Source organism: Ctenopharyngodon idella, chromosome 15, assembly GCF_019924925.1.
Source record: "Ctenopharyngodon idella isolate HZGC_01 chromosome 15, HZGC01, whole genome shotgun sequence".
Taxonomy (NCBI): domain Eukaryota; kingdom Metazoa; phylum Chordata; class Actinopteri; order Cypriniformes; family Xenocyprididae; genus Ctenopharyngodon; species Ctenopharyngodon idella.
Window position 1 is genome coordinate 34994756 of NC_067234.1, and position 24600 is coordinate 35019355.

Consider the following 24600-nt stretch of genomic DNA (forward strand, 5'->3'; position numbering starts at 1 on the left):
AACTTGCGCTGTGTCAAAGTGCTTTGGGAACGCCTGTGCATGATTGCGTCGTGAAGCACATGTGAAATCAGTCCAATGGCATGACGGAACGTCATAGGCGGGTGACGTCATGACCAGTAAACTATAAAGCACTCCTGAACCAAACAGTGTTAGCTTCTGTGTCTTCAGCAAGTGCTCTGTGTGAAATTGTCTCTGTCTATTTATTGTTGTTTGTCCACAAGCATATATTTATCTAGACAGGAGTATAATGGCGAGCAAACAGCAGTTAGAATCGTGTGTTCCTCCCTGCACTCGCTACACTATGAGTGGGGATACACGCGATTTATGTGTTGTTTGTTGGGTGTGGAGTATGCACGTCAGCTCTCATTGGGGCTGACAGTGTTCATTCATAAAAATGTCCCGATGTGTAAAGAAAAGCATGCACTATCAGGAGTTTTTAGCTCCACTCCTGCTGGCTTTATTCTAGAGGGAATAAAAGTCTAATGCAAGGCTCGGGTCTCGCGTTTGCCGAGGCAGCGTGTGGATCACGGTCTGCAATAACAATATAGTGGCTCTCATCCAGACCGTTTTTACTTGTCTGTTTGATTTGGCTGCATTTAATTTTTGAGGAATTAAATGGTAAATACTTTTCAGAAGTTAGATGTCTGTATTAATACATTATATTCAGCCTTTCATCCAGACCGTTTTTATTGTCTGTTTGATATCTGGCTACATTAAATTCCGAGGAAAGAAAAAAGAAGAGACTGGGGATCGGGTGGGCGCTCACAGCCAAAGTCTTTTCTTAATAGGCCAGATCTGAGGACCGTACTTATCGCTAAGAAGGCCTGACGCCAGATGGGCTGGGCTTCTGAGGGCAGTCCCCTCTGGGTGGAGTCAGATTACGCCTCATTATACGGTGCCCGTCTCCTCTCCGTGCCTTCAGGGGGCCGTTCTGCCAGCCCTGCCACTTCGTGTGCTTCAGGGCACAGCAGTCCTCAGCGAACAAATGTCTCAGTGTCCGCCTGGAAACGTAGCGGCGCTCGGATGTTCGCTCCCTCTGAGGAGGGTCTCAGAGGGGCCAGTTCAGTTGTTCCATGCCCGTTCGCCGCTTCAGGGCACTGAGGTGGTCGCTCGTGTAGCACTAGAAGCCAGTCTCGAGAGACTTGTTCCCTTAGTGGCGATTCCCTCCGGGGCGAGTCGCTGTTCACCTCATTACACGGTGCCCGTTTCCCCTCGGTGCACTCAGGGAGCCGTTCTGCCAACCCTGCCACCTCGTGTGCTCCAGGGAGTAGCGGTTCTCAGCGAACATATGTCTCAGTGTCCGCCCAGAAACATAGCAGCTCTAGGACATTCGCTCCCTCTGAGGAAGGTTTCAGAGGGGCCAGTTCGGTTGTTCCCTGCCGGTTTGCTGCTTCAGGGCACCGAGTTGGCCACTCGTCTTATACCAGAGACCGGTCTTGAGAGACTGGTTCCCTTAATAGATTTTTCTTCTACCAAATATATCTCAATGGGTCCTGCAGACAGGGGGCTTTGTCCACAGTGGTAATCCCCGAGCAGGCTCTGGTCATGGAACAGGATGTACAGGATGGACCTGTTAGTCTCAGTCTAATGTGGCTGAGAGAATGTTCTTCCTTTGTTATCTTGAAACACTGTGCCAGTGTGTTTTTGAGAACATTGTGTAATCTGTTACCTCAACAACATTCCCAAAGCATCTTTAAAATGTTGCAGATAAAATGTTCTATCTATGTTAATACGTCTCATTAGAAGAACGTTTTATAAAAACATTCCATCACCTCAGGCCTCAATGATGTTCTTATAGCATTTTCCTAATGTGGCTGAATGTTCTTCCTTTGTTATTATGGAACATTGTGCCAATGTTTTATTGACAACATTGTATAATGTTACCTCAACAACATCCTCAAAACATCCTAAAAATATTGCAGGTAAAATGTTCTATCTTTGTTAATACGTCTCATTAGAAGAACAGTTTATACAGAACATTTCATTACCTCAAGCCTCAGTGATGTTCTTATAATGTTTTCCTAATGTGGCTAGGAGAATGTTCTTCATTTGTTTTGTTGAAACATTGTGAGAATGTTATTCATTTGTTATCTTGAAACATTGAGCCAACGTTTTATTGACAACACTGTATAATCTGTTACCTCAACAACATTCCCAAAGCATCTTTAAAATGTTGCGGATAAAATGATCAATCTATGTTAAACTGTCACATTACAAAAACATTTTATAAAAACATTCCATCTCCTCAGACCTCAATGATGTTCTTATAGCATTTTCCTAATGTGGCTGAGAGAATGTTCTTCCTTTGTTTTATCTGTTACCTCAACAACATCTTCAAAACATCCTCAAAATGTTGCAGGTAAAATGTTCTAGATTTGTTTACACTTAACATTATAGGAACATTTTCTGAAATTATAAATATTCTTAAAACATTTTTTGAACATTACATTAAAATGTTCTCTTTAAAACATTAAAAAAAACTTTTACGGAATGTTAGCCAAAGTTCTGAGAACGTTCCCTAAGTCTGCAGTGTGCTTACTTGATTCTATGTAAACGTGGGAGTAATTTATTGAATATTAATGGCAACATCTGATCTGAACGACTTTATTAAACCACCAAGTGTTAAAATATTGGACAACTGTTGAAAGGATGATTTGTTCATTATTGCTCAGCATGATGAGATATCTGTTTCTAGAGCAGTGGTTTTCAACCACATTCCAACACTGCACATTTTGCATGTCTCCTTTGTCTGACACATCCATTTTAGATCTTTGAGTCACTACTAATGAGCTGATAACCTTAATCAGGTGTGCCTGATTGAGAAGACATGCAAAATGTGCAGTGTTGGTGGGCTTCCAGGAATGTGGTTGGAAACCCCTGTTCTAAAGCATTGCTTAAAAGAGATTTAAACATGTTTGCTGGCTGATCTTATTGACAAAGGCGTCTTACCTGACCGCTGAAGTAATGGAGCGGGGGGACCCATCAGTTGCTGTTATGGAATAGTCTCCTGAAGGTCCTATTTCTCCAAATGATCATCTTTGGCTCCAGCCCCTGACCTGGGTCCAGTGAAGGCTCCAGCCCCAGAGTACAGCCCAGTGTCGGTTTCTTGCCCCCGAGTACAGCTCGGTGATTGCTCCAGTTAGTCCGCACTAACCCCTGAGTTAAGTACAGAGACTGCAGCACTATTTGTAGTAGCTCTGGCTATTTTGCGTGTTTGGGCTACACACATGCCCTCTTCATCCCCAGAGCCCAGCCAAGAGCCCGCTCTAGCACCGGTGCTCAGGGGTTCAGTCTCCAGTGGTCCCTGAATCTCCAATGTCCCCTGTACCTCTTTGGTTCCATAAGTCTCCTACACCTCCTGTGCCCCCAGTATGCCTTGGATTTCCAGCACCTCTTGTACTTCCCTGGCTTGTACTCTTAAACCAGCGCCGCCCTGGTGGCCCCCTGAGCTACCAGCACAGTGTCAGTAGAAGAACGTGCTTTACTTGTCCACAGAACACCGGTATTCACAAATCAAATATGAAAAAAAGAATTTGCTTCTGAAATTAGTGAGATCTATTAAAGTGCAGATTTAATATGTAAGTAAAGGCTAGCACCAACACCAAAACAGTGAGAAATTATTACTTTAAAGGGTTAGTTCACCCAAAAATGATAATTCTGTCATTAATTTCTCACCTTCATGTCATTCCATACCTGTAAGACCTTCGTTCATCTTCAGAACACAAATTAAGATATTTTTTAAAGATATTTTTAAGAGGTTTATGACTCGTCCATAGACAGCAATATAATCAACACTTTTAAGGTCCAGAAAGGTACTAAAGACATCGTTAAAACAGTCATGTGACTGCAGTGGTTCAACCTTGTTATGAAGAGATGAGAATACTTTTTGTGCATAAAAACAAAACAAATATAATTTTATTCAACAATTTCTTCTCTTCTGTGTCATTCTCATACACTGTTTATGTCCAGCGCTTCCAGGTTCTACATCAGAACGCTGATTAATTATTAATCGGCTCCTGCATCAGCATCACATGCATGGGTCGTGCTGCTCATGTGAACAGCGTCAGCCAATACTGGTCCAGAAAGTCTTACTTACTAAAATCAGCATATTGTGATATCTGCCCATTTAAATTGATTTCCAGGGGATTTTTTTCTAATCTCATTAAATATTTGTTTTCTTTCTCAACAAATTCTTAAATTTTATTAATAAATTCAATTAATATAATAAAACATTAATGGAATGTTACTAATCATATAAAATCAGTATCAACAAAATCCATCTTTCCACTGCAGAAGATATGGAAGCAGCTGAAGTGGTATTTACTGTAGATGCCTTAACACTGACAGTTTAATGAAGCTCAACTGTAGCATGAATGCATTTATGAGCTTAGTGTTTAAAATAATTTTTAACATACAAATGAAAAGTTGGAAAAAAATACAATGATACTTTTAAAAATGAAAGTAAACTGCCAATAGGTGGCAGCAAGAGCTCATCTAAAAATGTTTTAATGCCTGTAGGTACAGTATGAAATTTAATGACTTTTAATGCCATTTAAAGGCCTTAATTTTCACAAAATCCATTTAATGACTGTTAATGCCCCGTGGAAACCCTGTCATTAACTCCAATGCTGTTTCAGTGTTAGTTTCATCAGTTCATCAGGGCAAACCCAGGTAGGGCCTCATGGAAATATGGGACAAAACTGACCGGGCCCCAGATGAAACCCATCTATGTCCCACACGGGAGTGCTGGCTGAGAGATCTCAACTGTAGGTAAACTTTTACTAGGAAAAGTCAATACTATACTACACAGAGAAAGAACATGCACATTTGTATGTACACAGTACATTTATTTGTGTAGCAATGTGTTACATGAAAACAGAAAATTCACATTTGCATGTCTATTTTTACACATTTCCTTAATGGAGTCGTATATGATATACATATGATAACAGTGACTTTGTCAAATGTTTACAGAACAAGCGGGAACCCAGTGTGCCTGTTGCTTTCTCTATTTCTGTTTTATTATGTGACAGAAAGCCTTAGGCCTTCTCAAACCGTTTGGCAAACCCATTTAATCTGCTGCCTATTACACGTCAAACTAAGATTACTGTAGAGACAGAAAGTAAGACTGTTAAGTTGGCACTTTTAAACATCCGCTCACTGAAAAATAAATCACTTCTAGTCAACAACTTAATAACCACAAACAACCTAGATTTTATGCTTCTAAATGAAACATGGCTAGAAGACAGCTGCAGTGCAACAATCCTCAATGAAACAGCCCCTCCTAACTTTACTTTTATGAGTGTCTGCAGAGCTGTTAGGAGAGGTGGAGGTCTAACTGCTCTATTTAAAGATGTCTATCAATGCAAGCAAGTGTCATTTGGTGATTACTTGTCTTTAGAATATTTGGGTATTGTGTTAAAAGGTGCTCCCCGCATTCTACTTATAGTTGTTTACAGGCCTCCAAAATACTCTCCAGCCTTTGTTGTAGATCTATCTCGGTCAAAAAGCAATGCTTAGATGATAACACTAGTGTGCTGTTTATGAAGGCTATATCTTTAACACCAAGCATATCTGCAGACTCTGTTGATTTTCTCCTTGATTCTTTTAACTCAAAAGTAAAGAATGTTATTGATAACATTGTTCCTGTGAAAGTCAGAAAGAAGAGTGGCAGACGAAAAGCACCTTGGAGAAACTCAACATGCAAAATTTGAAAAGACAATGCAGAAAAGCTGAGTGCATGTGGCGAAAGACAAAACTTGAAATCCACTATAACATCTATAAAGATAACCATGCTTTCAGTGTGGAACTAGGCAAGGCTAGACAGACCTTCTTCTCAAATATTATAAACAGCAACTTAAACACCCCCCGCACTCTTTTGCTACTGTAGAAAGACTAACAAACCCCCCAAGTCAGATTCCCAGTGAAATGCTCTCAGAGTTTGCTTCCTTCTTCTCTGAGAAAATCAGAAAGGCGGTCAGCACATCCTTGAGTAGCCATTATGTCTGATTTCGAAGCAATTGATGGTAAAATTTTGGAAGAAACAGTACAGCACCTTAAAACATCAACCTGCGCCCTTGACACACTTCCCACATCTTTTTTCAAAAGTGTGTTTAACTGTTGAGAAGCAGATCTCTTAGAAGTGGTAAACACCTCACTTCTTTCTGGGACTTTTCCAAAATCCCTGAAAACTGCAGTCGTTAAGCCCCTCTTGAAAAATAACAATCTGGATAACACCATATTGATCAACTACAGACCAATCTCAAATCTTCCTTTCATAGGCAAGATCATTGAAAAAGTTGTTTTCAATTTGCTGAACAAATACTTAAGCTTGAATGGATGCTTTGACAACTTTCAATCTGGTTTCCGACCGCATCACAGCACAGAGACAGCGCTCATAAAAATAATAAATGATATTCGCCTAAACAATGATACAGGTAAAATATCAGTGCTGGTACTACTCAATCTCAGTGCTGCGTTTGACACGGTCGATCACTACATACTTCTTGACAGGCTGGAAAACTGGGTTGGGCTTTCTGGGATGGTACTTAAATGGTTCAGGTCATACTTAGAAGGGAAAGGTTATTATGTGAGTATCGGTGACCATAAGTCTGAGTGGACATCCGTGACATGCGGAGTCCCTCAAGGCTCAATACTTGCACCGCTCCTGTTCCACCTATATATGCTGCCACTGAGCCAAATAATGAGAAAGAACCAAACTGCATATCACAGCTATGCAGATGACACCCAGATTTACCTTGCCCTATCACCTAACGAATACAGCCCCATTGACTCCCTGTGCCAATGCATTGATGAAATTAAAAATTGGATGTGCCGAAACTTCTTTCAGTTAAACAAAGACAAAACTGAAGTCATTGCGTTTGGAAACAAAGATGAAGTTCTCAAAGTGAACACATACCTTCACTCTAGGGGTCAAACAACTAAAAATCAAGTCAGGAATCTTGGTGTGATTTGAGTCAGACCTGAGTTTCAGTATCCAAGTAAAAACAATAACTAAATCAGCATATTATCATCTCAAAAAATATTGCACGAATTAGATGCTTTGTCTCCAGTCGAGACTTAGAGAAACTTGTTCATGCTTTCATCACCAGCAGGGTGGATTATTGTAATGGACTCCTCACTGGCCTTCCCAAAAAGGCCATAAGACAGCAGCAGCTCGTACAGAGAAAATATGAACACATCACACCAGTCCTCAGGTCCTTGAACTGGCTTCCAGTTGCATTTAGAACTGATTTTAAAGTACTGTTACTTGTTTATAAATCACTCAATGGCCTAGGAGCTCAATACATTGCAGATATGTTCACTCAGATCATCAGGATCACATCAGTTAGAAATACCAAGGGTTCACTCAAAGCAAGGAGAGTCTGCATTTAGGTGTTACGCCAGCCGCAGCTGAACCAGCTTCCAGAAGAGATCAGATGTGCTCCAACAGTAGCCACATTCAAATCCAGACTCAAAACATATCTTTTCAGCTATGCATTTACTGATTGAGCACTGTGCTATGTCCGAACTGTTTGCACTTTATTTTATACGTATTATCTTTTTATTCTTTTTCTTGTTTTAATTTAATTTTTAATGCATTTTATATCAATCTTTAATGTATCATCTTTTTATTTCTGACTTTTAATGCATTTTAAATATTGTTGTCTGGTTGAAAGAGCTGGGAGAATTAAGCATTTGTTATCCCTGGATGGAACTCTGACAGAGTTAGTCCAGGAAGATTTGTCTGTAAGGGTACTGTTTAAACGCACAGCTACCTGACAAATAATTTTACAGCATGAGGAAGATCCATTTAGATCCGCTATGATCCGCATCGTAACTCTGAAACTTCCTAACTCTTCCATCCAGATAGTGGCATTCTCTGTTTTTACTGTTTTTTATTTATTATGCGTTCCATTTTTATTATTATGTATTTGGTTCTTCTTTATGTAAAGCACTTTGAATTACCGGATTACCGGTTACTATTTGTATAGCACATTTCATACACAATGAAATGTGCTATACAAATAAAATTGCCTTGCCTTATTGCTAAGAGTTTCAACACTCAGAGCAGCTGAAAGTCCTTTTGCCTTTTTGAGCAATTTTTCATGAGCAACTGTTTTCAGTTTTGGAGCAACTCACGGATTTTTCTCCAGTGATGTCATGATCTTTCTGTTAACATTAAGCACTGTGAACTAACAAATCTTCACAAAGCTTAATAAATGCAAATGTGAAATGAAAATATTGCTCATTGTTAGTTAATGCATTAACAAATGAGACCTTACTGTAAAGTGTTACCTTTGGTTTTTATTACATCGTTTACATGTATTTCTGTTGTAAAATCATTGTGTGTTTTCTCTGTGATAGAGTGAAGGTGAGATGTGACCGGTTTAACCAATATTACACATAAAAAAAATAAATAAAAAAAAAACATACATATAATGGATTTTATTTGAATTGAGCAGTGATTTGTTAAATCTACAGATGGTTTTACGTGTGTGTGTGTGTAAGTAACCGGTCCGTTGCTGACCGCTGTTACCACCATCTGCGTTGTGTATGAGAAGACCCAGGACACTTTCACTTCTGTTCACCAAAAGGGGATTTATTGACAGCCACGCCCAGCATTAACTTCACTCCTGTGGATTAACATGAATAAAGTTCATATCTCACTTGTGGGCATTTCATGAGACATTCCTCTCACCAGCATAAGCAATGCAAACTCATTTTGTATAACAGTTGAGAAAATTAACATTGAAACATTATATTAACAATACAAGAATATAAAAGAACAAAGACAATAAAAATAAAATACCTGTGGATTAACATGAATAAAGCTCATATATCACTCTTGTGGGCGTTTCATAAGACATTCCTGTACGATATAACATTTATTAGCTAACTAATGACTCAAAACCATGTCAATATCATACGGCCCACACGATATAACTTTACATTCTCAATCCACTCGCACATAGAACATACAACAGAACACTGCAAATAGTCTCAGTACTCTTTACAATAAGATATTTAGTCGATTTATACACTTTGTAAACTTATTTCACTCATAAAATGAAAAGCTCTGACAAACGCTTACCTCTCCCCAGCATAAGCAATGCGAACTTTGGAAAGGCGCGCACTCACTTGAAAATGGCGGTAGAGCGCAAGGAGAAAATGTCAAAATAAAAGTCTCTAAACAGTGAACAGTAGAATCAACGTATATTACTCAGAGAAACAGAAATAAATAAATACAAAATACAATAGAAGGATTTTAGTGAAAAGCAATGTGTTACATTCAATTGTATTGTGTGTGTGTGTGTGTGTGTGTGTGTGTGTGTGTGTGTGTGTGTGTGTGTGTGTGTGTCTGTGTGATCATACACTGGTGCTCAGAATGACTTTAAAATATTTGAAATATTTATTTTTAAAGTAAAAATCACATGAATGACGTGTTTGTGATTGTTTTGACTGAAACTCGAAAGGAGTATTTGAAGAAATTTATTTAATTGAAAAGTATAATTATTACTAATGTACACAGTATATAACTTTATTTTTTATCAAATTGAACAAAATTTAAACATCAAACATCCATCCTTTTTCCAAATCATGTTTTTGTCTTACCACGATTCACTATGGTAATAATGTTATAAGTGTTTATATTTTGTTATCATAGTATCAAAATATATCAATTAATTCCTTGTTGGTGACGTCTATGTGATAAAAACCAGGATGACTATAATAAGTAGACTGAGGAATAGGGCAAATACGATGAAGAAAGTCTGAGCTGCCCATTGACTGTGCACCACACCTGTCACCGCTCTAGGCCGTTCAGAGGGAATCATGTTGGTCAGGTTCAGCATGTAGCCCAACGTCCACCCGATATCTACGTCTGCTACCTGTAACCATCATGAGATCATGTATGAATACAAATCCCCACATCACACTGATCTTTATGACTTCCTCATACTGGTCATCTGATATATGGGTTAAGGCACATGGTCAGTTTATGAGCTACAGCCATTGTGATCTTGAGCAATGCAAGTAACCTCAGTTACTTTATATTATCTAATGATTTATGAATCACTGAATATCAATATTCAATTTGCTATATTAATTAGGATTTGTAAGATAGCATGATATTGATATGTATGTATAAAAAGTATATTACTGAACAACTTCATTACGATTCAGAAAGGCTAAGAATTTACACTGATGAAACTATGTTCCTTACCCGTTTCTCAAAAGAGATTTGATCCCAGCTGTTATTGAACTTGTATCCCTTCAGGAGAATAGTCATAATATAATGTGCAGAAGCACAGTAATCTTTCAGATATTTTGCATCAATGGATGGATTTTCAGCAGTAAGCTGCAGAAAGGAATAACAATCATAGTCATGAATTTAAAGATCATCATAAAGGCCCGTTCACACCAAGAACGATAACTATAACGATAACTATATTTGCGTCCACACCAATGAACGTTAACGGTCACGCGCTGCGGTTTCAGTGTGTACAACATGTTTTTGCTGTTCTTGTTGCATTTACACAGACGTCCTCAGCATGCTATGTTTCGAGTGAATAGCTAGTGTAATTGATCTAATCTAACAGTGAATTTAGCTGACAAAGTCAATATAGTGGAATAAACACAACACCTAGTCTTTTTCACTGGAACTTCAAATTAAGCAAGACAATGTTGTTGAAACTAGCACCGGATGTCTGAGGTCATTTTATTTTACACTGTTTGCTAGCCTGGCATAACAATCTCATCGTTAATACTTCTCACCATTTATTCCGAGAGTATGACCGATTGTTTTCCATATATCAATTTTCTTTAAAGTATCCTTGAAAAGGGGGTTTGACTTGTCAAACAGTGGTGGATTTTTCTGGACCTCAACGATTATCTTCTCCACAATGTCGTCTGCCATTTTAAATGCGCGAGCCCTTAAATTAGAATGGATTCTGATTGGCTGTCAGTGTTTTATCATTCAATAGCTGGAACAAATTAGTTCTGAAAGTGATCCTAAAGATATCGTTTCTCTATATCGTTATTGTTATAGCTGTGGTGTGGACAGTGCTATTCTTTTATATTTAGAACAGTTTTTAAACTATATCTTTATCATTATCTTTATAGTTATTGTTCTTGGTGTGAACGGGCCTTAACACCAGCATTGTCAAATATACTATACACTTAACATGATCAAATCTAATCTCACCAGGATTTTTACCATGAAATAGAATTTACAATGTGTATTAGTATCTGTGGACTCACAGTGGTCCAGTTTTTGTCGCAGTGAGTCTCAATAGTGGAAAGAACCTGTGTCAGTTGAGCTTTTGGGGCAAGACCAAGAAAGCTGAAGATGTGGAAGTACGAGGAAAAAGCCTGAAATATACATAGAGTGTAGCTTTTACAGTTATTTTATGACAAGCAAAACAAAGGATAATTTCAATACAGGAGAACAATTTCCATACAGACATCACTGAAAAAAACTGTAACTTCTGCATGTGTTCATCAGAATTCATCAGCGACACGTCTTTTTAAACTGTTCATTAAAAGAACCGTCTCATAAGAGTCATTTGTTCGGCAATCAGATGCATGTTTTTGATTCAACGAAATGAACCAGCTCTTAAGAGCCAAGAGTTGCTTTTGAACGGAATAAACTGTTTATATAGATGCCAATGTTTTAAGTTAGGACAACTCAATATAAAGACGTTTCTTGACATTTTTTTTGAGATACAAATCATATTTAAAATGGCAAACTCATAACTCAGGTAAAATCTTATTTCCTTCGCTGTGGCTCCTTACAAGAAAACAAAAATTATGCATCAAGTTAATTTTATTATGTATACTTTATGTAGTGAGAATAATATCAATGTACAGTAGTACTAGTAGTATACTTGTGAGTGTACTATTCAGTACTACTTGGGACTAAATTGGCCCACTTTTTGGAGTATAAGTATACTTTAAGTGTAAAAGTAGTAAACTGAGTTCACAACTATTTTACAACTGAATTTTTGTTTGTACTGCAACTATACTACAACTGAACTTATAGGCATACTGACTTTTCTAATAAAATACTTGTAGCACATTAGTTTATGAAAATACACTTTGAAGTATACTCTCAGTAAACTACTAGTTTAGTACTTTTATACAGCACTAAATTTTACATTAACATTCTACTCATTGAACTTAACATTGCACTTAAATATTAGTTTTGCACTTTAAGTATACTACTATGTTCCTGTTTAGGTATTCATTTTTATACTTGAAATATACCTTTGACTGAAGATTTGAAGTTAATTTCTTAGTATACCAGCAGTGAACTACACAAAAATTCACATACTCAGAATTAGTAACACATCTGTTTCAAACAATGTAAGTTTATAAGACAGTATGTAAAACTGTGAAAAAGTATTTAAGTCAAAAGAGTAAATGGGTCAATGACGTGACGGGTCATTTTTTTGTCCAAAGGCCTTAATGATAATAAAAATCAAAGATATGACATCCAAAGTATGTAAGGTAGTACAACTAGATCTCTTTTATTGAATCCAAAAGGTTTTAATTATATTTTGCTACATATAAAGGGATTTTAAAGATTTTGAAGTGTCAAAAGGTCATTTGGTTTAACCATCCAAAGGCCAATACACCATTTCATTTGTGATTAAAATATCTTAAAATGTAATAAATGTATATATTTTTTATTCTGGCATGATTTTATAACATCATATATCAACATAGTGAAAAATGGTATTAAAATTATGTGTAGAAGTCGTTGCTTTGTTATGAGAAAGAATGTCCGGAAAAATGAATTTCATTGATGTCATTCAGAGTAACCAATATAAAGGGACCATTTTGGATCAAGTCATGTGGTCAATATCATGTGACAGGATGTGACATCATTCAGACACCTGCAAAGGTGGTCGTGGTCGTGAAGCAAAGTAACTAACTCTCTCTTAACTATTTGAAAATTTCATGTTTTCACTTGTTCATACGCATGTCCCGAAACATCAGGTCATTCGGTACAACCGCTATAAAACATGGAAAATGTTGTAATGTTTTAAAAACTTGTACTAAATATAAAATGTTTAATTGTCCTTTTGCTAGCTAGCTAGATATCAGCCTGTTAGCATTGTTTGAAAATATCATCATTCGGTATAACCAAAGGTGTTATACGGTAAAACCGAAATTTTGCTTAAACTGAATTACTTTTTTTCATCTTGTAAAAAATGACAAAAGCAGTGTTGATTGATTATAAAAACCACACAATCTCATTGTTAACACTTAATAAAACTTCAAAATTAATTATATCTCCATTTTGTTCTTTTAAACTTTTAAAAAATTATTTGTCAAAGACCCTAACACAACTACAAGCCGAGTACACGTAGAATACTTAATTATACTTTTGAGAATATCTCCATCAAAAGATCGGGTACAAATACAGGCAAAATATATTTAGACTTTTCTGTCAATATGTTGATTATTCTAATTCTAAGTAAATTTAAGTATATTTCTGAGAAAAAGTAGACTAAAAGCAACACTCACAAAGAATTCGCCATTGACAGGAGGCTGATAGACACCGTTGAAACCACAGTCTGGTGATAAGGCACAGTCTGTGAGGTTAATTATGTTCTCAATTGAAGAAAGACAGAGGGATGAATTACCCGTTCCTGAGAAAGTGACTTTATCATTGGGGTTAAAATTGATTGGTTTCTCCACACAAGGGGAGTTGTAAAGTTCAGCCAGAGTAACATTGACTATATATCCTTTGGGGTAGCATGGGTGACTGATGGCAGATGATGCCCCAGCAGTCTGGATGGAGGAAAAAAGAAACATAAAAGACATTCAATGTGTCCATATATCTATTGTTAGACACTTGCTTTCTAAACCCTGTAAAAAATGATATGGCCGACAAGTTATGACAACATATGTTTTACATTACTTTAACTCATTAAAATAAGTTAAGCAAATTTCAACGTTCAAGTTAAGTTGAAATTACTTATACAGCTAAGTTGATTGTACTTAATTTTTTTTTTTTTTTTTTTTTTTTTTTTTTACAGTGTACATATAGTAAAGGTGATATACTAAAACTGCTATGGTAAACCTACTGATATTGAACTATGTAACCATAAAACCAACCTTGTTAAGGTAGGCCTGAAGCTTCTTCAAAGCCTGGTCCATGCCGTAGCACAAGTAGCTGTGTGTGTACACCTCATACTTGTACCCATAGAGCGTGAAATTTGAAGTAGAATTGGAGTCTTTCACTAGGTCTTTTGGGGTGAATGAAATTTGTGTTGATGCGCCACCGAGATCTAGAGCTCCAACAATCTTTCCTGCTTTGGGGTGGATCCAAAAGCCCTCAAATGTGTGCTGCAAGAAAAACCATTAAGAGATGTTCTAACAAAAGAGAAGTGTAGTAAAATGTCAATTTTAGTAACAATACAGCATTAAAAAGATATTTTGAGCCGCTAATCTGACACCAACCCCTAAAACTACCCAGAATAATTTCTGAAAACCATGTACTGTTATAAATAAAAGCACAACAGACAGAGAGGTTTGTTGTGAAAATGTCAAAAGTGGTACCAGAAGCAGTTCTAATGACGATGTGTTGCAGTCGCAGTCCTCTCTGGTGATATATAACAGTTTTGTAGTTTTGGTACCACTTTTGACATTTTCGCAATAAATAAATTGTGATTACACTTCTCTGTCTGTTATGCTTTTCTTCATAAATGTACGTAGTTTTCAGAAATGATTAGGGGTAGGTGTAGGATTAGCCAGTCAAAATATCATTGTAATACTATATTGTTGCTGCTAAAATTGTCATTTTCCTACACATTTCAGTCCATTATGTTTTATCTTTTAATATTCTGTATAAAATGGGTATGTTTAGCTTTGGGGTGGGGTTTAGAGATCTTACATATATCTATTAAATGGTAAATACGTAAATATTGTATATTTCAGCACCTATCCAAACGTACAATAATGTACGTTTAGTGTCTTTGAAAGTTACGTATTAATACCTACGTATTAATGAGACCAGGCTGAAAAATCATTATGTGTGTGATTTTTATTCTGAAATTGAAACCATAAATTATAATCTTTGTTATACAGTAGGTGTCAATGTCTGTATGGATTACATTTATGTTTTTTAAATAAATCAAACATAATAATATAAGCTGACCCTTAAATTTGGAAACAAACGACTGCTATTAATAGTAAATCAATCCTATTTTCATCCGTACTTGAAAGCCATTAGTCACCTACCTTGACAAAGCTCTCCAAGAGGTAGTTGATGGTGATCCAGCCAAAAGCCCCCTCTTCCTTGTCATCGATTATTCTGGCCCCTCGGAAATCAAAGGGATAACTTTGGATTGTTTTGGCGACTTCTTCCAGGATTCTGTCTGCTAGACTTTGATTCTGTAATCTGTGAAAACAATACCACCGATAATTTATGCAAATATAGAAAAATATTTTTCATTTTTATAGTAAATCAGCCATATTAATGGATAGTTCACACAACATAAAAAATTTCCATTCACTTCCATAGTTTTATTTTCTCCTACTATAGAAGTCAATGAGACCCCAAATCTGCTTGATTACAAACATTCTTCCAAATATCTTTGAGTTCAGCAGAACAAAGAAATGTATACAGATTTGGAACAACTCGAGGGTGAGTTAATGATGACCGATTTTTCACTTTTTGGGTGAACTATCCCTTTAAATACATTTACCCAAGAAGCCGCATGCCAGCAGTAGCACCAAGGTAAGCAGGTGTAGCCTTCCACTGGCCTTCTGGGATTGCTGCCTTGGCAACATCCAAGCATTTCTTAAGACTCTCTCCAGCTGCCGGGGGGTTCTGGTCATAGCTCGAAATGCCACCACCTATTAAAATAATGAAATAAATATGGACCTGATCTTACTATTGAAACTATTTACAGTATGTTACTTTCAGCTTTCAATTTGCTTTGAAATTTTTGCTTTTAATCCCTGCAAAATATTGTACTTGTAGCATAACAGAACAGCTGGTAAAACTCACCCTCCACATCACAGCTCAGTTTCTGCGAGATTATTCCAGTTTCGTTCTCTTTGTTCCCGAGCCACTGGTACAGGAAGAGCGCCGTGTGAGTGGAGCCGGCATCAAGCACAATCCCATACTGAGGAAGTCAGACAAAGAGCTCCGGAAATTCAGACAAAACTTGATTTGGTAATGCCGTAAAGAGGCAAATAAACACAAGAAGTGCTCATAATACAAAGTTTTTTAGACATCAGAGCAGTGGTTTTAAAAATGTTTTAGCGCTACCCCTTTTTTTTTTTTTTTTTTTTAATTGATGCAACTCATTGGCCTATATACAGAATTTGTAGATATTTGGACTGGGAACAAGACAAAAAATCTAAGTAAGAAAAGCATTTTTTGCAGTGCATCAGTTAATAAACCATATAGGCAGCAGACATGAAAAATTTGGTACATTTTCTGGTGAATACCTCCTACTAATGTTGACTTATTCCCCTCAGAATGGCATAAATGAACACAAATCTATACAAAACCACATCTTACTATAGTTTGTACCTGTGTTGAGTATGGCAGATTCAAAGTCTGATGATTAGCAAGAGAGAGAATCAAAGCGATGAGAGTTATTAAAGCTATGGTCACCACTGCAGCACCATATTTCGTCTTAATTCCCATATCTGCCATCTGTCCAGAAACAAAACAAATGAGCACTACAGGTACAACAAGTTCACCCACAAATACAGAAAGTTGATTTTATGACATGCGAAAGAAAAATAGTCAAATCCTGGTTAGGACACAATAGATTATTATAACTCTGTTTATAAGCACACAAGTTTAAGAAAGTGAAAGATTAACCATTGATCTTTGCTGATTGTCAGGTAGAGACATACAACAGTAACAGATCAGAGAGAAAGCAAGTGTCTTACCCTCTTTCCTCTGCTTTACCTGTCCTGTTGAACTTTCTTTATGAACACACAGGAGATTTGTCCGTATAATGAAGGGATGTACAATGTTGACACCTCTACACCTTTACACCAGCCGGGGCCTCTAGGAACTGAAGTTATACTCCCATTTCCCTGTTATATATATTTTCAGCTCATTACACACACACACACACACACACACACACACACACACACTCACTAACTTTTCCTCTTTCACACACAGATGCTACACACACACACACACACACACACTGGTTTATAACCTCAAAGCTTTATTGGACCAAATATCCTCTCTTATTTTTATGTATTAATGTCAAAAATTGAATAATTTCCAGGAAGTTTTAATAAGGAATTTGACAGTATGTCTTTTGATATGTGGGAACTGATAAACAACCTTATTTGAATAACTGAAACCATACGCAAACCTCATCCAACAATAACAAAATTACTTATAACTTATCTCTCTGTGACTTTTGTTGTGTTAAAGTCATTGGTTTAACAGTGTAGTACAAATTTATACAAATTTGCCATGTGTAGCAGAAGTTGTGGGAATCAAATCTCCTTCACAATGTGATGAAATCTGATTATCCTATACTAAACAGTATTTAGTTTTAAAATAAATGTGCTGAAAACAGAAAAACATACAATCTTAGAAAAAAAAAATTCAACAGGGTATACAGAACGTTCTTGACTCAAATTTAAAGAACGCTTTGTGCAAAAAAAGATTCTATATAAAGAGAAATGTCTTAAATGATTGTATAACACTTTCATGTTTAGCAGGTTATTTAAATTTTTCTAGTGATAAAGGATGTTTACAAGCTGTTTAATTCATAAAATAAAAAAATAAAAAATAATTCCATAAAATGATCCCATGATGGGAACTCCTAAAAGCTTTTATATTTGAAGCGCCTGACAAACCCATTAATGTTCTATATAGAACCTTCTCTAGTGTAGGCCAATATTTATATTTATATTATTACGGGTACGGTTATCTGTTATAAATATAATCTTTTCAAATCTTAATTTTAATTTAGTCATTAACTTCTTGTTTTGTGAACTGGGTTTATGTACATTTTAGGGTTAGTGATGTCACTAACCTGGGAAGAAGCTTGTTGTAGTCCCTACCACTCGTTTGTTGTCCTTAAACAGCGAACTCTGTAAAAGAAAATATCTCTCTTTGCATTGAACTTTGAGTGTCGTAACTTTGCAGATATTGTTTACAGCAACATTACACACTAACTAAAGTTAAAAAAAGTCAAATCATAATCAAGGACCCATATCTTTAAGTTACTCTATAAGACATTTAAAATACTCTGGACGGGATTTTTATGTCCAACAATAAGTTGCAACACCAGTAAATTCTAGACTAAATGTTAAAATATGCTGATGAATCATTATTTTGTGTAGGACTGATTTACTGATAATACATATAAATGATTCACACCTCAACAGTAGTTGGTTAATGAAGGGATATTCCTTCACAGACTCATATGTGGTCTGGAATTCATTCTCTCCTATAAGTAATTTCTAATGTAAAAGTTGCCTTTTAACTTTTCATGTAGACTTATACTGTACAAGAAAAACTGCTATTATTTTACATGGATAACACATTCCTAGCTTACCCTTACAAAAAATAAGTATACTTCAAGTTCATTTCATTACTTAAGTAAAGTTCAAGTATTTTTAAGTATATTTTATAAGTATAATAACATCAATGTACTTGTAATATAAGTGTAAGTGTACTATTTCAATACAACTTGGGACTAAATAGGCCCACTTTTTAGTGTATAAAAGTATACTTTTAACTACACTTTAAGTGTAACAGTAGTAAACTTTGAGTACACAACTAGTTTACAACTACATGTTTCGTTGGTACTGCAACTACACTATAAATGAACTTACAGGCACACTGAGTTATTTAAATATTTGTAGCACATTTATTAGTTTATGAAAGTACACTATGATGTGTACTCTTAAACTATTAGTTTTCTTTAAATGAACTTAAGATCATACTCATAGTTTGTGTTCCAGTCTGCTTCTGGTTGTACAAGATTTTTATCACCACTTCTGTTAGGATCCTCTTTGGCATGACAAAGCTGTTTGAGTTTCCCAGGAAACTATGGTTTATCATTATTGAATGATAAGAATGACTGGTAGGAATGCACGTATCCTCACAGAAACTGATGTATGAAGTTACAGCCTCTGTGAGCTCGTCCAGATCTGTGGCAGCAGCTTCAAAAACAGTCCAGTCAGTGCAGTCGAAGCAGGCTTGTAAACCCCGCTCTACTTCATTAGTCCATCTTTTAACAGTCCTTATTGTGTAGTATAAAATAAAAAAAGTTGTTTATTTAAATGTTTTGAGTATTCTAAACTTATTGTGTCAAAATAATTGAAAAATAAGAAACATTGCATATGGTAAACAGTAGTAAATACAGTGGACTTAAACATTAAAAAAAAAATCAGTTTGACTTAATTGTTATTTATAATTATTCTTTACTTAGAAGATTTGAGTTGCTTTACTTAATTTTTTTTAGGTAATCGGTGTCTACAATAATTTTGAGTACTCTGAACTTATCAGGTTTTACAGTGCATGCTTGATTGATTGCGATTTGTCTTTTTTAACTTTAGTTAGTGTGTAATGTTGCTGTTTGAACATAAACAACATCTGCAAAATTACGACGCTCAAAGTTCAATGCAAAGGGAGATATTTTCTTTTACAGAAATCGCTTTTTTTTTTGCTGAACGATTGAGTTGGCAGATAAAAGACGCCAATGAGGAGGAGAAATAAACAGAGACGACAGACTTTGTGGGCTAGTCAGCAAACAGTGCCTTTTATTTATTTTTTTGTTTGTTATCAGTTATATTAAATATTTACTTGGTTGATATGTTCGTAACATCATTATACGTTGTCTTGACTGAGTGAATAAATAGACTTGAATAACCTCTCTTTTTCTTGAGTCACTATTTGATGAGAGGTTGTAACAAAGTGGGGGCTCGTCCGGGATCTGAATTAATTGGACCGCGCTGTAGGGATGAAGTTCGTAAACTAATGCTCCAGTTATTTTGAGTAATCCAGGTAGCCGTGCTTAGCACCGGACCTTCCATCAGATTATTGTTTATTGTTTTGAGTTTTTTTTGTTTTCATATATTATTTTTGGATTTATTCTGGGGAAAAGATTTATCTCTTAATGGGTAACCCTCTGGAATTAGAAAGATTGAAGTTAGTTTTGTGGGTAGGTAGTTAGGTCTGCAGTGTGCTTACTTGATTCCTATGTAAACGTGGGAATAATTTATTGAATATTAATGCAACATCTGATCTGAACAAATTTATTAAATCACCAAGTGTTAAAATATTAGACACTGTTGAAAGAATGATTTGTTCATTATTGCTCAGCATTATGAGATATCAAAGCATTGTTTAAAAGAGATTTAAACATGTTTGCTGGCTGATCTTATTGACAAAGGTGTCTTACCTGACGCTGAAGTAATGGAGCGGGGGGACCCATCAGTTGCTGTTATGGAATAGTCTCCTGAAGGTCCTATTTCTCCAAATTATCATCTTTGGCTCCAGCCACTGACCTGAGTCCAGTGAAAGGGTTAGTTCACCCAAAAATGAAAATTCTGTCATTAATTACTCACCTTCATGTCGTTCCACACCTGTAAGACATTATATAAAATCAGTATCAACAAAATCCATCTTTCCACTGCAGAAGATATGGAAGCAGCTGAAGTGGTATTTACTGTAGATGCATTAACACTGACAGTTTAATGAAGCTCAACTGTAGCATGAATGCATTTACATCGCAAAACTACAACTGCATAAATGTTATGAGCTTAGTGTTTAAAATAATTTTTAACATACAAATGAAAAGTTGGAAAAAATACAATGATAGTTTTAAAAATGAAAATAAACCGCCAATAGGTGGCAGCAAGAGCTCATCTAAAAATTGTAGGTACAGTATAAAATTTAATTACTTTTAAAGCTATTTAAAGGCCTTAATTTTCACAAAATCCATTTAATGACTTTCAATGCCCCACGGAAACCCTGTCATTAACTCCACACTGATTCAGTGTTAGTTTCATCAGTTCATCAGGGCAAACCCATGTAGGGCCTACGTGGAAACATGGGACAAAACTGACCAATATTTAAGATATTTAACCTTGTCATCGTGTGTATACATTGTGATGTATACAAACCCATATTTATGTTTTTTTTTTTTTTTGCATTATTATTGTTCATTGTTAAAAATACAACCATGGCATTTTTCCTCATCTTGTATATGTAATTATAAGTTCTGCAATAAAAATGAAGATACTGTATGAGTGACAGGTGCACTATCACCTCACAGCACCAGTAACTCCACAACCCTACCTAGTGCGGTTTTCCTCAGTGTTAGCAATGTCTGCACAAAGACGACGTCGGGCAGCTGCCCGAAGATCTCGCCTTTGGAGAGGACTGGTGATTTTAAAATGTAAGCATCACTACTTAAAAATTAAGATTACCCCAGAATGAATTGCACTGATAACCCACCCCAACACTTACGCACTATTATAATGATAAATATTGACCAAAACTTAATTATATTACTTTTCGTTTTACTTCTTTAGTAAAACAAGCAAAATGTAATGCTTTGTCATATGACATAGCTATGCATGAATACACACTAGACAAATGCAGCCAATTGGAATACATCTCTATTTTCATTCAAGCAATGAATGCATGAATTAATAAAATAAATATATCAATTTACAACAATAACAAAATTAATAAAAATTAATAAAAAACGTAAAAGAATTAATAAAAGCAACAGTCACAATAAATAAACACATATACAAGTCAACAACACATGAAACAGAGCTTTATTCAAACATATTTTTCTAACAATCATGTATTTACAGGTGGTGAACCCTACATCCTACTGCCATCTCAACACAGCTGTGCCCATTCTGCAGCTGACCACCGTGAACACCTTCACCTGTCTTTGCCATCCATCATGTCCCTCGCTGCTGCTCTTCTCAGTGGGGACATTGTTGATCCAGAGGATGAGGAAGATGATGATGATGGACCCCTGAACCCCACAACCTTGAAGCAAGAGTGGGAGAAGATGTGCGGGACAATCTGGCTGCTGCTGTGTCTGCTCCAAACATTCATGTGCTCTCCATGAGCAAGACTGTAAAACATTTAAACACATTAAAACGTTTTACAATTCAAGTCAACATTAAGTTTCTTGCCATATTTCATTTCATATTTTTACAATTACATGCTAATTTTTGTTGTAGCTTAATTACTTTTGTGGTGTAGTGGGCTGAACCACTGAATTAGTAAACAGAAGGTTGCTGGTTTGATCTCCGCAGCGTCTCCACCAGTGTGTCCTTGAGCAAGACACTTTACTCCAGGTTACTCCATGGGGATCGTCCCTGTTATAAGTGCACTGTAAGTCACTTTGGATAAAAGCATCTGCCAAACACATAAATGTAAATTTGATTCCCTTTCAAAAGGGAACTCAACACTGCCTTTTACCGCATATGGGGAACGTCACTCGTGAACCGGTGTCTGAAAGCAAAGTATCAAATCCATGATCATCCATGGCTCTACACCATTTCCAGGATCTGCTGTGTCTCTCCATCCTCAGTGCTCACACCAGTCTGAGGACATTTCACATCCTACAAAAATGCACACTTAATAATATAAAACAATACAAAAGCAGTCATTTTAACAGCACAATGTCATTTAATTTCTGTATTAGAAGTAAAAAAATGATCTTACTTTATATTTTTGTTTCAGATTTTCCCTTTTTTTTTTGTTCTCAACAGCCGCCGTCACCTTGCAGGTCCTGCTCCTCCACAAAAGCTCTGCAACAAATCAAGAAATCAGAAAAGCGCTGTAATAACTCTGTTTGAAATTACAATACTTACAATAAAATACAACTTAAGATTTAAATAGACTTTGTATTCATTTCTGTAGTATACTCACTCAAAGCCTTTGACAGCAGCATTCCTTCATCAGCCTCTCTCCACCGGATAAACACACGTGATCATCTGTCCCTGTAACATCAGACAAGATTCAAGTTTCCTCTGAGATTTATGTGCTCAACACTACATTTACATGTTGAGGTAGTTGATGATGTGTTAACTCACTTTTTATCCAACAACAATGTTCCTTAATTTATCAGCAGTACTAATGGACAAATGCAATAGATAACTTGTTTATTTTATGTAGATTTATTTATTTACATTATTTTCATTCATGTAATGTAAACAGTGTTGACAACAGTGAATTACACATAATAGCACACACACATCACTCAGATGTCTATATCATGTTGTGATGTGCTCATCTTTAATCCTTAAAGAAGATTTTCCTGTCAGATGTTAAATAAACCTTTAGTAAGCATCTTTAAGATGTATATAGTTTTAAATAAGTAAATCCACTTTGGAGAATCAAGTTATGTGTACTTACTAGAGCTCTCCTGTTATTTATATATAATAAAACATGTTTTTACTGCAAAATCACAACTATACTATACTGTCTAGCATCTTTACACATTCAGCAGTTTACTCTACAGTAGTACAACAAATGTGATTTTAACACAAGGAACCGTGTTTTTTGTTGTTAATACTCACATTTGAAAACACCCATGTCACTTTTCTCCTCCGTCTTCGATAATGACATATCCTCTCCCGTGGCCTCCTGGGATAGAAAAGTGTCCACCGGATCTGGGGGGAAGCAGTAGGCCATCCGAGAACTTCTCGCCTACTCTTTTATGAATACTGAGATTTCGGACATACTGCTCATTTCACGTACTGTTTACTATACTACTATATAGTTGGTAAGTAGGTATATTTGGATGCACTATAAGTAGATGCACGCCGAATCTCGCAAGAATTAGTAGGTCACCCAAGTAATTCTTGCCTACACTTTTTTGAATACTAAGGATTCGAACATAGTGCATCCGGAAGGTATTCACAGTGCTTCACTTTTTCCACATTTTGTTATGTTACAGCCTTATTCCAAAAGGGATTAAATTCATTATTTTCCTTAAAAATTCTACAAACAATACCCCATAATGACAACATGAAAGAAGTTTGTTTGAAATCTTTGCAAATTTATAAAAAAAAAAAAAAAAAATCACATGTACACTAAACACAAACACAAAATTGCCATGGCACTCAAAATTGAGTTCAGGTGCATCATCATCCTTGAGATGTTTCTACAACTTGATTGGAGTCCACCTGTGGTAAATTCAGTTGATTTTCAGTGAATTTTTCAGCAGATCTCAGTTTAGATGATACTCCTCCAGATATTCCTGCTTGCTAGAAAGTTAAATCTATTAGAATGAGAATATTACAGGTATTTACTGACCTGATTCAAAATTTGTATTTTTCTATATACTAAAAGTACATTTCTATCAGATTATGTTGAGCCAGTACCACAACAAAACACCAGAGATCGCGCTGAAAACCAATCCTCTTCCTCTGAGGCGGTTGGTAAACAAAAGTATGAGTCTTAGGAGGGGAAATAATACAAGCTAACAATTTTGGTTCCCAGAACGTTATTTTGTTAAGGTTTGTTTTTGGTATGAAATTCACAAAATAAGATATTTTGAAGAAAGTTAAATATTTAATATCGAACATGATATTGCTTTGTGTGTGTGTGTG

General features: G+C 36.0%; 2 protein-coding genes and 1 long non-coding RNA gene across 3 annotated transcripts in view; all 3 read right to left on the minus strand.

The window, feature by feature from the left end:
- Nucleotides 1-17041, minus strand: part of LOC127495847 (ectonucleoside triphosphate diphosphohydrolase 8-like) — a 42732-nt gene extending 25691 nt beyond the window's left edge. The window contains exon 1 of the mRNA XM_051863224.1: nt 16924-17041. The gene's annotated coding sequence lies outside the window, so the exon portion shown is untranslated. The remainder of the gene's footprint in view (nt 1-16923) is intronic.
- Nucleotides 8434-17037, minus strand: LOC127495848 (ectonucleoside triphosphate diphosphohydrolase 8-like). Its single transcript, XM_051863227.1, has 10 exons — nt 16924-17037; nt 16556-16681; nt 16025-16142; nt 15720-15870; nt 15253-15412; nt 14128-14358; nt 13534-13800; nt 11263-11373; nt 10226-10360; nt 8434-9890 (listed from the first exon to the last, which is right to left on the minus strand). The coding sequence occupies exons 2-10, from the start codon at nt 16679-16681 to the stop codon at nt 9705-9707; spliced, it is 1485 nt and encodes a 494-aa protein (XP_051719187.1). The 5' UTR covers nt 16924-17037; the 3' UTR covers nt 8434-9704.
- A 4686-nt stretch (nt 17042-21727) lies between the features above and the next one.
- LOC127495861 (uncharacterized) lies at nt 21728-22599 on the minus strand. The gene is made up of 3 exons (XR_007925197.1): nt 22463-22599; nt 22231-22359; nt 21728-22112 (listed from the first exon to the last, which is right to left on the minus strand). It is a non-coding gene; the product is annotated as an uncharacterized LOC127495861 (long non-coding RNA).
- Nucleotides 22600-24600: the final 2001 nt, after the last annotated feature.